Source organism: Littorina saxatilis, linkage group LG15, assembly GCF_037325665.1.
Source record: "Littorina saxatilis isolate snail1 linkage group LG15, US_GU_Lsax_2.0, whole genome shotgun sequence".
Lineage (NCBI taxonomy): Eukaryota > Metazoa > Mollusca > Gastropoda > Littorinimorpha > Littorinidae > Littorina > Littorina saxatilis.
The window spans coordinates 22,439,179-22,451,300 of record NC_090259.1 but is presented as its reverse complement, the minus strand read 5'-3'; the positions used below and the strand labels follow the sequence as shown (position 1 = coordinate 22,451,300).

At 44.2% G+C, this 12,122-nt stretch overlaps 1 protein-coding gene across 1 annotated transcript in view; it reads right to left on the bottom strand.

The window, feature by feature from the left end:
• Positions 1–12,122, bottom strand: part of LOC138948825 (laminin subunit gamma-1-like) — an 80,018-nt gene that overhangs the window by 43,226 nt on the left and 24,670 nt on the right. Inside the window, exons 10-18 of the mRNA XM_070320453.1 lie at positions 9,475–9,777; positions 8,338–8,565; positions 7,327–7,512; positions 5,477–5,606; positions 4,549–4,661; positions 4,037–4,186; positions 2,319–2,471; positions 594–731; positions 184–375 (exon numbers count right to left, since the gene is read on the bottom strand). Of these exons, the coding sequence (XP_070176554.1) occupies positions 184–375; positions 594–731; positions 2,319–2,471; positions 4,037–4,186; positions 4,549–4,661; positions 5,477–5,606; positions 7,327–7,512; positions 8,338–8,565; positions 9,475–9,777 (1,593 nt within the window). The remainder of the gene's footprint in view (positions 1–183; positions 376–593; positions 732–2,318; positions 2,472–4,036; positions 4,187–4,548; positions 4,662–5,476; positions 5,607–7,326; positions 7,513–8,337; positions 8,566–9,474; positions 9,778–12,122) is intronic.

Here is a 12,122-nt window from a genome sequence, read left to right as displayed (position 1 = left end):
GGAGTGTCCATAAAATCGACAAGTCTGGCAGCGCAACGAAATTCAGATGGGGATGTAGCAGTGAGTACTGGGACGGGGCGGTGTGAGAGCACACTGGGACAAGGAACAAGAGTCAGGACAAGCAACAAAAATACAACCAAAATGAAAATTAAAAAATCAAATTAAATTTAATTAAAAACTCACTGGACGCTCCCTTGGCTTCGTCCAGTAGCATGTTGACTGAGCTGTTGACCTGACCCAGCACGGACAGGAACTCCGAGTCGTTGAAGAGGCTGGGGTTGTTGCCGATGTTGTTGACGAGGGCCGTCAGGTCGCGCAACTTGCCGCGGTGGATGTTCACCTGCTCCTGCACCAGGTCGTAACACTGCGGGCAGTCTGAGAAAAAAAAAGAGGAAAAGTAGGTCAGATCTGCTGCTAGCTTTCCACTGGTAGGAAGCGACCTGAATTTTCCCGCATTAGGGTAATAGAGTAAAGGAAATGAAAATCTTCGCCTCTTGTCACCACTTATGAATCAGCCTTCTGGTGGCTCACTCACACACTGATTCAGCCAACGATCAACCAATCATCATTATTATCAACAGTAAACAACTTACCCAGACAGCCGGCGGCCATGTTGTACTTGTTCTCCTGGCAGCGATCGCAGCGGCGGCCGTCCACGTTGGGCCGACACGGGCAGTAGCCGTACTGGTCACACTGCAGGTCCAGCGAGCCAGTGGGGTCGCAGTTACACCCTGAAACAATCACACCCCATGTCACTCTTCTTCTTCGTTCATGGGCTGACACTCCCACGTTCACTCATGTTTTCGCATGAGTGGATTTTTACGTGTATAACCATTTTTACCCTGTCATTTAGGCAGCAAACATCGATTTGGGGGGGAAGCATGCTAGGTATTTTTGTGTTTCTATATCCCACCAAACTCTGACAAGGCACTAGCAGGTCTGCACATAAGTTGACCTGGGAGATCGGAAAAATCTCCACACTAAACCCACCAGGCGGCCGCGGCCGGGATTTGAACTCACAACCTTCCGATTAGGAGGCCGATGTCTTATCCACTACGTCACTGCGCCCGTCGCCTCATGTCACTGACCCAGGCAACACAGTGGACAGTAGATTTGCAACACAACTTGAAGGGGGGGATACATTGAACAACCGAACCAGGAACGGTATTCATAAGTAGTGGGAAATTTGAAGTGGTGATAGCCGCTATTTGCGGGGCCATAACTGGGTTTCATGAATGGCACATGGGACCAATTACAGCTCAAACAGTGCCACCATGTGGTCAAGTGCCGCTAAAAACCTGTCCTGAATACCTCCCCTGTAGATCAGATGGGAACCAATCACATCCTTGAATCACAAAGTTAGGCTGTAGACTTACTGCAATACTAAATGATATACGATACCCACACATGCACAGGCTCGCGGTGACTATATAATCAATTTTCTACTGCTGATATGTTCAAGTCACAGAGATAAACTTTGTTCTCAAAATGCTATGTCATTTCCTCAGAAGACATGCAAAAGAAATGACCGAAATTTTACATGACGCCGTTATTCCTGTTATGACGTCCAGCCGCATTTGAGCGCTTTGAGCCGGGTTAAACCCTGGATACATGCGCTATAGAAATATTATGCATTATTGTTATTATTATTTTCTTTGTCTTTTGACGTCAGAGATTTCATTTCAAAAGAGAGGGTGAAAAAAAGATGTCTTCGTTCTTCTTTTAACCCTTTCACTGCCAGATGTAATAACACAAAATCGGGTCACCAGTTATATTTAGTCATGAGAATGAGGTATCCTACTAAGGCATTGGCTAGTATTTGTGTGTCAGCAGTGACACAGCATTTCTGGAAAATTCCTGAACGGAGAAGACGGTTTTACCAGTCTTAAGGCGCTGCGGATGCACAGGCACAGGACGGGTATACCCGTCTTAAGGCAGTCAAGATTGATATCGTGTCTCAGGTTGCAGTTACACGCTGAAAGTTATGCCCTTTGTGGCACCATACCTAGTAGATAGGACAGTCATCCCAGTTTTTCCAGGCAGGGACGGACACGGGTCAACTTGATGTGCAGACTCAGAGACGGTATTCATGTCCAACCCCCGTGTCACCACAGTGGCACGTAAAAAAGACCTCGGTCATTCTGCCATAAGTGCAGGTGGCTGATTTCAAATACACCTAAACATACATTCATCCGTGTGTTTCATCCAACAGTGTGGGGGGGGGGGGGAGTGGGGGGGTAACACCCAGAAACATGCCCCTAATGGTTTAACCATGAGGGCATAAAACAACATGTATCATCATCCCAGTCGTCCTTTACCTTGACAGCCGGTCTGAGAGAAGCCGAAGAAGAAGCGCTGACAGGTGTCGCATCGCCGACCGGTCACGCCCTGCTTGCACTGACACTGGCCGCCCCGCTCCTCACACGTGTAGTTGGTGGATCCGATACGGTCACAGTCGCACGCCTCACAGCCTGAAGTACACATTGTCACAACATTGAACAAGGATGAGATACTTTAGGACCCCCCTTTCTCAGATGTTCTCTTCATAACCTCTGTAAATGGACCTCTATTTTGAGACTCCCCCCCCCCCCCCCCCCCCCCCTTTTACAGACCTGGGAACCCCCGTTTTGCACTAAAAGTATTCTCAAACAAACTTGGTGTATTTTCAGAAAAATGAGCGTACTCCACACAGCATTTGAACATCCATGATTCAAACCTGCTTCACATGCGTCCGCCACATCGCTAATTAAGTTTACCTATACATGTACATTTAAAACAAATCCTTTTTTCAATTTTTACTGACAAAAACTGTAATCATGTGTCAAAATACTGGATCGGCTTCAAGATGGGCTTGTGAATAAAAGTAGTCTAGGAATTTTTCTCGTCGTATTTTTACCGTACTGATCGTATTCTCGACAATCATGCGCACAGAATACGGCAAAATCGTATGGGTTCCCAGGTCTGCTTTTAAAACCTCTAAAAATGTGGGAAAGTCGGGTCTTAAAAAGGAGGGAGTCTCAAAATGGAGGTCAATTTACAGAGGTTACCAAGAGAACCTCTGAGAAAGGAGGGTCCTAAAGTGGAGGTCACAGTCGCACGCCTCACAGCCTCAAGTGGAGGTCACAGTCGCACGCCTCACAGCCTAAAGTGGAGGTCACAGTCGCACGCCTCACAGCCTAAAGTGGAGGTCACAGTCGCACGCCTCACAGCCTAAAGTGGAGGTCACAGTCGCACGCCTCACAGCCTAAAGTGGAGGTCACAGTCGCACGCCTCACAGCCTCAAGTGGAGGTCACAGTCGCACGCCTCACAGCCTAAAGTGGAGGTCACAGTCGCAAGCCTCACAGCCTAAAGTGGAGGTCACAGTTGCAAGCCTCACAGCCTAAAGTGGAGGTCACAGTCGCACGCCTCACAGCCTCAAGTGGAGGTCACAGTCGCAAGCCTCACAGCCTAAAGTGGAGGTCACAGTCGCACGCCTCACAGCCTCAAGTACACATTGTCACAACGTGGGTGAGATACTGTTGTGCATTGCGTTTATAATACCTGATGTACCTTAGCACACCTCACAGCCTCAAGTACACATTGTCACAACATGAGTGAGATACTGTTGTGCATTGCGTTTATAATACCTGATGTACCTTAGCATGCCTCACAAAGGTATATACGGCAATACAAATGAGATTGTTCATTGCAAAAATATAAATGGCTCAGTGTTAAACAGTGCACATATTGAACATAAACATAAATGGAAGTGGAACCATCCTTTACACAAACTACACAGCTACCACAAACGTTCCCACAGAATTTCATAATTATTGACCCAAAGTTGTTGAAGTAACAACTTTTCATACCTAAAACTAAAAGCAACAACAAGAAGAACAAGAAGAAGAAAAAGAGCATTACATCTATCATAAGGAATACTATTCGGCAAATGACAAGAAAAGTCTGAGCTCAACAACAAGAACAACAAGATCAAGAACAACACCAACAACACCACCAACAACAACACCAACACCAACAACAACAACGCCGACCCACCATTTTCGCTATCCAGGTCCCAGTAGCCGGGCTCGCAGCGGTCACATCGTCGTCCTCCCACGTTGGGCAGACAGGGACACTGACCGGTCTGAGGGTCGCACCCCACCACACCTGGCTGAATGACCGTGCCGCTCGGGTAGCAGCTACAGGCTGTAACAATCACACACAGTTAAAAATAAAAAGGAAAAAAAAAAGGTATGTTATAGGAACGTTTAATTCTGACCAAACAAATTATTACGGTCATTTTAAAACGTTGGCAGTCTAGTTGTTTTTGGATTTGACTTGCGGTAGGATTTTTCCTTGGTTGCTTCTTCTGCTGTATAAAACAATTTAAAAACTGAATTCAGAGATTCCAACTTCAAAACTAACAACACAGGTTTTGAATCGGTGAACCAACAATGTTGTTACCAAAACAAATCACTCATACACACACACACACCCATACCCCCCCCCCCCCCCACACCCACACAGACATACACACACACACACACACTGGGGACAATCGGACTGACCTTGACATTGTCCCCGGGGTTCAGCAAGAGCGTCGCCATAGAAGTTGGGCAGACAGTTCTCACAGTAAAAGCCACCAGTGTTGTAGATGCACTTCAAACATTCCCCAGTCGTTCTGTCAACACACAAAACAATACAATTTCACCCCAAGGAAGAGCTGTGGAACAAAGAGTCTAACAAACATGAGACATCTGTATTCCCTCAAAAAATGAATGAGGGAATTTTCAACATTACAAATACATTTTTCAGCTACTGAAATGCAGGCAAAGACAGCATTTACGAAAATCGTAGGCACAGTACTTCTTTGAACTAAACAAACGGGGCGGGGATGTAGCTCAGTCGGTAGCGCGCTGGATTTGTATACAGTTGGCCGCTGTCAGCGTGAGTTCGTCCCCACGTTCGGCGAGAGATTTATTTCTCAGAGTCAACTTTGTGTGCAGACTCTCCTCGGTGTCCGAACACCCCCGTGTGTACACGCAAGCACAAGACCAAGTGCGCACGAAAAAGATCCTGTAATCCATTTCAGAGTTCGGTGGGTTATAGAAACACGAAAATACCCAGCATGCTTCCCCCGAAATCGGCAAATGGCTGCCTAAATGGCGGGGTAAAAACAGTCATACACGTAAAATACCACTCATGCAAAAACACGAGTGTACGTGGGAGTTTGAGCCCACGAACGCAGAAGAAGAAGAAGAAGAACTAAACAAACCCGTTGTAACACTATAAGGGTTGCCTTTTGGAACATTTTTTTAACAGCCTGCTTCTCTTGCGCAAGACCACTGCACAATCTTTGATACTGAAGTACAGAAAATGCTGCATACAACAAACAATATTGGCAAATCATTGCTACAACCTGTTTCTCTGGTACTAGCTGAATGCATCATTTTTGGGGGGCAGTACAGAGAATGCTGTATAAAACCAAGAACTCACGAGTTGCAGTTGCCAACAGCATTGGAGTCGATGTTGCCGTTACAAGTACAGCGTTCGCAGGGGCGACGTCTACCAGAGCGACCCATGGGGTCACCCGAATATCCATCCAGACACAGGTCACACAGGTTGCCTGGCAACAAAGGGCAAACAATAAGTCAACACAAACTGGAAGTAGAGTGACTGAACAACAGGGGTGGCTCAAGTTGAACACAGCAAAACGTTCCATGTAGATGTCAGGTTTCTGTGGACGCATGAAAAGGGTCTGGCAAATATTGCTTCACACTTGCATTACTCAGTCATAATTATTTAAAGAAAACATCTATGAGAAGGTAAAAACAACAAGTCGCGTAAGGCGAAAATACAATATTTAGTCAAGTAGCTGTCGAACTCACAGAATGAAACTTAACGCAATGCCATTTTTCAGCAAGACCGTATACTCGTAGCATCGTCAGTCCACCGCTCATGGCAAAGGCAGTGAAATTGACAAGAAGAGCGGGGTAGTAGTTGCGCTAAGAAGGATAGCACGCTTTTCTGTACCTCTCTTTGTTTTAACTTTCTGAGCGTGTTTTTAATCCAAACATATCATATCTATATGTTTTTGGAATCAGGAACCGACAAGGAATAAGATGAAAGTGTTTTTAAATTGATTTGGAAAATTTAATTTTGATAATAAATTTTATATATTTAATGTTCAGAGCTTGTTTTTAATCCAAATATAACATCGTTTTATAAATTTTTAATTTTTTTTACAATTTTCAGATTTTTAATGACCAAAGTCATTAATTAATTTTTAAGCCACCAAGCTGAAATGCAATACCGAAGTCCGGGCTTCGTCGAAGATTACTTGACCAAAATTTCAACCAATTTGGTTGAAAAATGAGGGCGTGACAGTGCCGCCTCAACTTTCACGAAAAGCCGGATATGACGTCATCAAAAAAAAGAAAAAAACGTTCGGGGATTTCATACCCAGGAACTCTCATGTCAAATTTCATAAAGATCGGTCCAGTAGTTTAGTCTGAATCGCTCTACACACACACACACACACACAGACACACAGACACACAGACACAGACACACACACGCACATACACCACGACCCTCGTTTCGATTCCCCCTCGATGTTAAAATATTTAGTCAAAACTTGACTAAATATAAAAAAGTGTCCCGAAGTGAAAAAAAGCGTGAGTTGTGTGTGTGTGTTCAGGTGTATTTGAGAAACAGGCAGCCATGGTCTTTCTCAAGAAACAGAGACATTCCCACAGAGTGACAGATACGCAGAGACAGAAAAAGACAGACAAAGCTTTACCATTTTCCAATTTGAATTCATAGAGAAAGACAAAGCACTACCATTTCCCAATTTGAATTCATAGAGAAAGACAAAGCACTACCATTTCCCAATTTGAATTCATAGAGAAAGACAAAGCACTACCATTTCCCAATTTGAATTCATCCCAATCCCAGTTCATGAGAATGAAAGACAAAGCTTTACCATTTCCCAATTTGAATTCATAGAGAAGACAAAGCACAACCATTTCCCAATCTTCATTCATAGAGAAAGACAGACAAAACACTACCATTTCCCGATTTGAATTCATCCCAATCCCAGTTCATGAGAATGAAAGACAAAGCTTTACCATTTCCCAATCTCCATTCATAGAGAAAGACAGACAAAGCACTATCATTTTCCAATCCCCATTCATGAAGACACCACCCAAGCTCTCTTTCTGTATAAGGTCTGTTGAACAAAAAAGACAAAGAGACAAAAACATAAATTAAAAGAGGCAGAGAGACAGGAACATAAAGACAGAGAGAGACACACAAAGACAGACACGAACCCAAGCAGTACATACCTCCATAGCCCTCGTCACACTCAGTGCAGACCACGTCGCTGTTGGGCAGCTGGATGCAAGGGCCGCCGTTGGGGCAGGGGCAGGGCTGACAGTCGTTGGGTGTTCCGTTGGTGGGGTCGCCATAGAAACCGCGCAGACACCGCTCGCAGTTGGTGCCTTCTGTGTTGTGCTCGCAGATGCAGCGACCTGAACAACAACTTCTGGTTTGATTGATTGAAGAAACAGACGGACAGCAATGACATCAATAACAGAGATATTCCCCGACAGGTCAATATTTAAAAGCTGTATCAATGGCAGGCTGACATTTTAAGTATTCAAAGATAATAAACCTTTCACTTACCATTACTCCTTCCATTCAACGCAATGAGGACAAAAACAACCAAAACCAATTTTTCATTTCATGGAAGAAATCAAAGATTACAGCAAAGAAAGATGAGTATATACTCTTAAACCTACAAAGTATGGGAGGGGGGAGGGGGGGGTGTGGTCATGACTTATCTCCTCAGCAAGGCTACATCCAACATTGTGATACAATTTTGAAGTCGCAACATGCTCAACTGCAAATAGTCAGCATTTAAAATGTTACCAATAGAGGAACTCCAAAAATAACTCTTGCTTTTAGTGAGGCAATCATTCTACACAGGCTTCTTGACCATGTCTTTCGGACACACCCCTCGCTAGTGACTGGCCTATAATGTCAAGTTTGACTCAATAAAAGCAAGAGCATTCGCTCCCTCACAACCCTTGCAAACCCAACAGAGTTATTTCCGAAACATGGTCTAATGAAGCTTTGTTCATCAGTTCCATCATACAGTGAAACCTCCACTCTAAGGCTGCCAAAAGTCTGAGAAAATGGGGTCTTAAAAAGGAGGGAGTCTTAAAATAGGGGTAAATATACAGAGGTTATGAACAAAAAGTAGGGTCTTAAAAGGGAGGGAGTCTTAAAATAGGGGGGGGGGTCGGAAAAGAGGGGTTCCACTGTACCTGTTCTCCCAGGCAAATACCACTCACCTGTATTGACGTCACAGATGTCGGAGTGACTGTTGCACTCGCAGGGCACGCAGCGGGCGAAGGGGCCACCGTTGACCACATCGCGGCGGTAACCAGGGGCGCACGACTCACAGAACTGACCAATGTAGCCTTCGGGACATGTGCACTGCTCCACCCAGCGAGCTACAGGGCCGCCATTCACACCTTGACGTGCCGAGCCCAGCTTGATGTCGTCGATGAAACCAACACCTGTAAGACAAAAACATTTTAAAAATTGGTTTCGATGACAAGGCCAACAAAAATAAGAGTTGATAGGTCGGTTACTTTTTTTTAAATTTTTTTATTTTAACTGAAGTTTAATTGCTTCGTATTCACACAGGCACATGTGGCTTTTACTTGGCTGGAAAATGAGCTGGATGCTGGAAGACAGTAATTTTTCTTGTAAAGTGTAAAGAATCCAGTTTTCTCATTTTTAAATTTATTTTTGAGGGGGTAAGGGTAAAAAAACGTTCTGGGATCAGGAGGAAAAAATAGGGTCAGCAGGGAATCTGAATCATTGATTTTTGTTCTTGTCTTAAGGAAAGCAGCATGGCTCGTTTCACTGTCCATCTCAGCGGCAACGGGAGCATTTCTAAACTGCGGTGAAAATAATGAAAACAGCAGTTCAGTTCTGAGACACTTGAAAGCTTTGTAAAGGCTATCTTTAACAGAGCGCGAAAGTTGACTTCGTGAACACTTCCCCAAGTCCTTTTACCAAAAATTCAGTGCCAAAGCTGTGTGTAGCCAGCTTCACGAAGTTAATGTCACAAAGTCAATTTCGCTCAATGACATTTGAGGCAGTAGGAGGAAAAAGGGGTCAGTCCACACACTGATTCTTGTTCATGGCCTAAACAGAGGGCAAAGAACCAGCTTCACAGCTTTCTGACAAGGAGACACAGCAAACCACCAGCATGACACAATTCACACACACCAAACCAACACACACCAAACCAACACACAACCTACCATCAGGGTTATAAGTGGCCCTGATCTTGAGGGCAGTAACATTGGCTAGTATGCTGAAACCAGCACAAGCATGACACATCACACACACACACACACACACATACACACACACACACACACACACACCCACACACACAAACAAACACAACCTACCATCAGGGTTATAAGTGGCCCTGATCTTGAGGGCAGTAACATTGGCCAGTATACTGATAAACTCGATGGGCTTGAGACGTGGAGACCACTGGTACGACGAATCTTCATGGATCCTAAATGCGTAATTCTGCGACGTCACGCCGGGCACAGGATTGCTCTGGGCGAAGATGTGTGTGGCAATCCGCTGGTCCGCACTCTCGATAATCACATCCACCACCGAAGGTCGCGACGTTTCCTCTCCGATCTGGAGCTCAAAGGCTATGAACTGGTTGTAGCTGAAGCGCTGGTCACCTAGGTAACGCTCTGTGGGTGGACAAAATTTGAAATGCGAAATCACATCTTGTTACTGTATTGTGAGGCTGCGGGAAAAAAAAGTGCTGAACACACTGCGCTCAGGTTAATGCAAAAACTACAGTAAGCTTTCTCTGCTACATTTAATATTCCCTTCAGAAAACAGTCGTGTATATATATATACAGCATGACTTCCCTTCTTTGTCTCTGTTAATCTAGGGAGAAAATATCCAGCGATATTTCTCCGTAGGCCTAAAGTTCGGCCATGACCTAGGCAAAATAACTTGCGCAGCCGCAGAAACAAGAAAATGGAAATCTTTTATGAAATGATTGGGAGCCACGCAAATTTGACCTCTTGATTCCGACCATGAACCCGCTGTTGATAATCTGGAAGGTCGTACCAGAAATGCAGATCTATCTCTGGCCGATTCATAGATTCAACCTACAAACTACGACCTCATCTGTGATCAGATTGCCAAGCAATGCGTGAAATCTTTTATTCTAAAGCCTTATGGCTCGTTTCGACAAGCATTAAACGGATGAAATTAACCACATGCAGTTTATTCTTCAGAAAAATGCACACAAAAAATGGGTTGGGTTCGGTGATTTGTACATAAACGTCTTCCTCACGATAGATTCGCTGATTTGTCTTATGAAGCCGTCATCAACACGAACACAATGGTTGCAGAAGCAAACTCTGTACCTACACGACCGAGACACAAGACTGATTATTTCACAGCTGCAATGTGAATAGAGAACAAAGACGTTTTGGGTAAGCTTACTCACGTCAGGTCTTCACTGACAAGCTAGGAACAGACGGAAAATTCCGAACAAAAGTAAATGACGTCAAAGTCTCTTTCGCTTTGCGTGTAACTTTGTCATGACGTCTTTTTGTGACGACAGTATACGCGACAATTTGTTCGCTTCCGGTGTCATTTTAGACTGAAAAGCAACTCAAAAGAAGGAGCTAAGCCTGTGTCTTGAAACAGCTGAAACACTCTTTTGGATTGCCGTTTCAATGTTAACCAAAATGTTAAAGAAGAAAAACAAGGTTCAGTTGCGAACTGACAGCGGATTGAGCATTTATTCCTGTTGATGAAGGTACGATTGAAGCTTTATTCTCTCCGTCAACCAACAAGACTAGATTTGTAGCAGACGAAAAACAAAGTGTGCGTTTTTCCTGTCTTGTGAAGGCGATTATGTCGTTATAAGTTATCTGTACGTTGTGAAGACATTTCAAAACAAAATTTAGCTTTGATGCGTCACGGGATATAAGCTTATACGTTTTCATCCATGGAATTTTTTTTTTTCGTCTCGGCAGGGTGAATGAATTCATGATGTCTTTTCCGGAACTGGACAAAACTGGCCTTGCCAAGACTGAAACAAAATATAGTTCTACAACTTCTAGGCTTGGGTTGATTGCCCATGGTGAATTTCCAATGATTTGTTTCCACATCCCATGACAAATTCTCTTTACTTTGGTCATGCCATATATATATACGTTACAGCTCCGTCCATCCATGGTATCGCGTGATATTTTGTCTCGACAGGGTGAAAGAATATAATGACGTCACTCTCGGCAGAGCCTCGAGTGACGTCATCATATTCATTGACCCAGTCTCGACAAAATATCAGGCGATACCATGGATGGATGGAGCTGTAACTTATACATATATACATACTAGAGGAATACCCGGCTTCGCCGGGTGGATCGCGAGACAGAGTATGCAGCGTGGCGGTTTGCCGGCTTAGAGCACGTGTTGAAAATTTTCATCCACCAGTTTGTGCCCGGGGTCCACCTGAATATGCTCACCAAATTTGATGCCGAATATTTACGATGGGAGGGGTAGTATTAGTGGCAATATTTTGAAGATGGGAGGGATTTTGTACACGAATTGCAATACTTATGTAACCGAGTGCCGAAACACCACAATCCCCTTTGGAGGCGAAGTCCAATCAAACAGGATTGAGAATTTTAGAGCTTATTTCTAAGCCCTATAAAAACTGTTACTGCTTCACAAAGGAAGGCAAGAACATACAAAGAGACAAAAGCCGCCAGACCCCATCACAAGCAGAACTCTACAATCCACAGGTGTTGCCTTGCGAGCTAGCTATAAATAGCTCACAACTTCTAAGGCGAACAACTCTGCAGAGTCTGCTATGAAGGGCGACGGTAGTCTCCCTAGGACGATTAAAAAAGCAATAACCATTCTTCAGAAAAAAAGGCAATGCTGTCAAAAAAAATCAAGCCTTGTGTGAACAAATACATATTTAAGATTAATAATATTTCTCATGCATCTGAGCTGATCTGAAGAAGAAGAACAAGTCGCGTAAGGCGAAATTACTACATTTAGTCA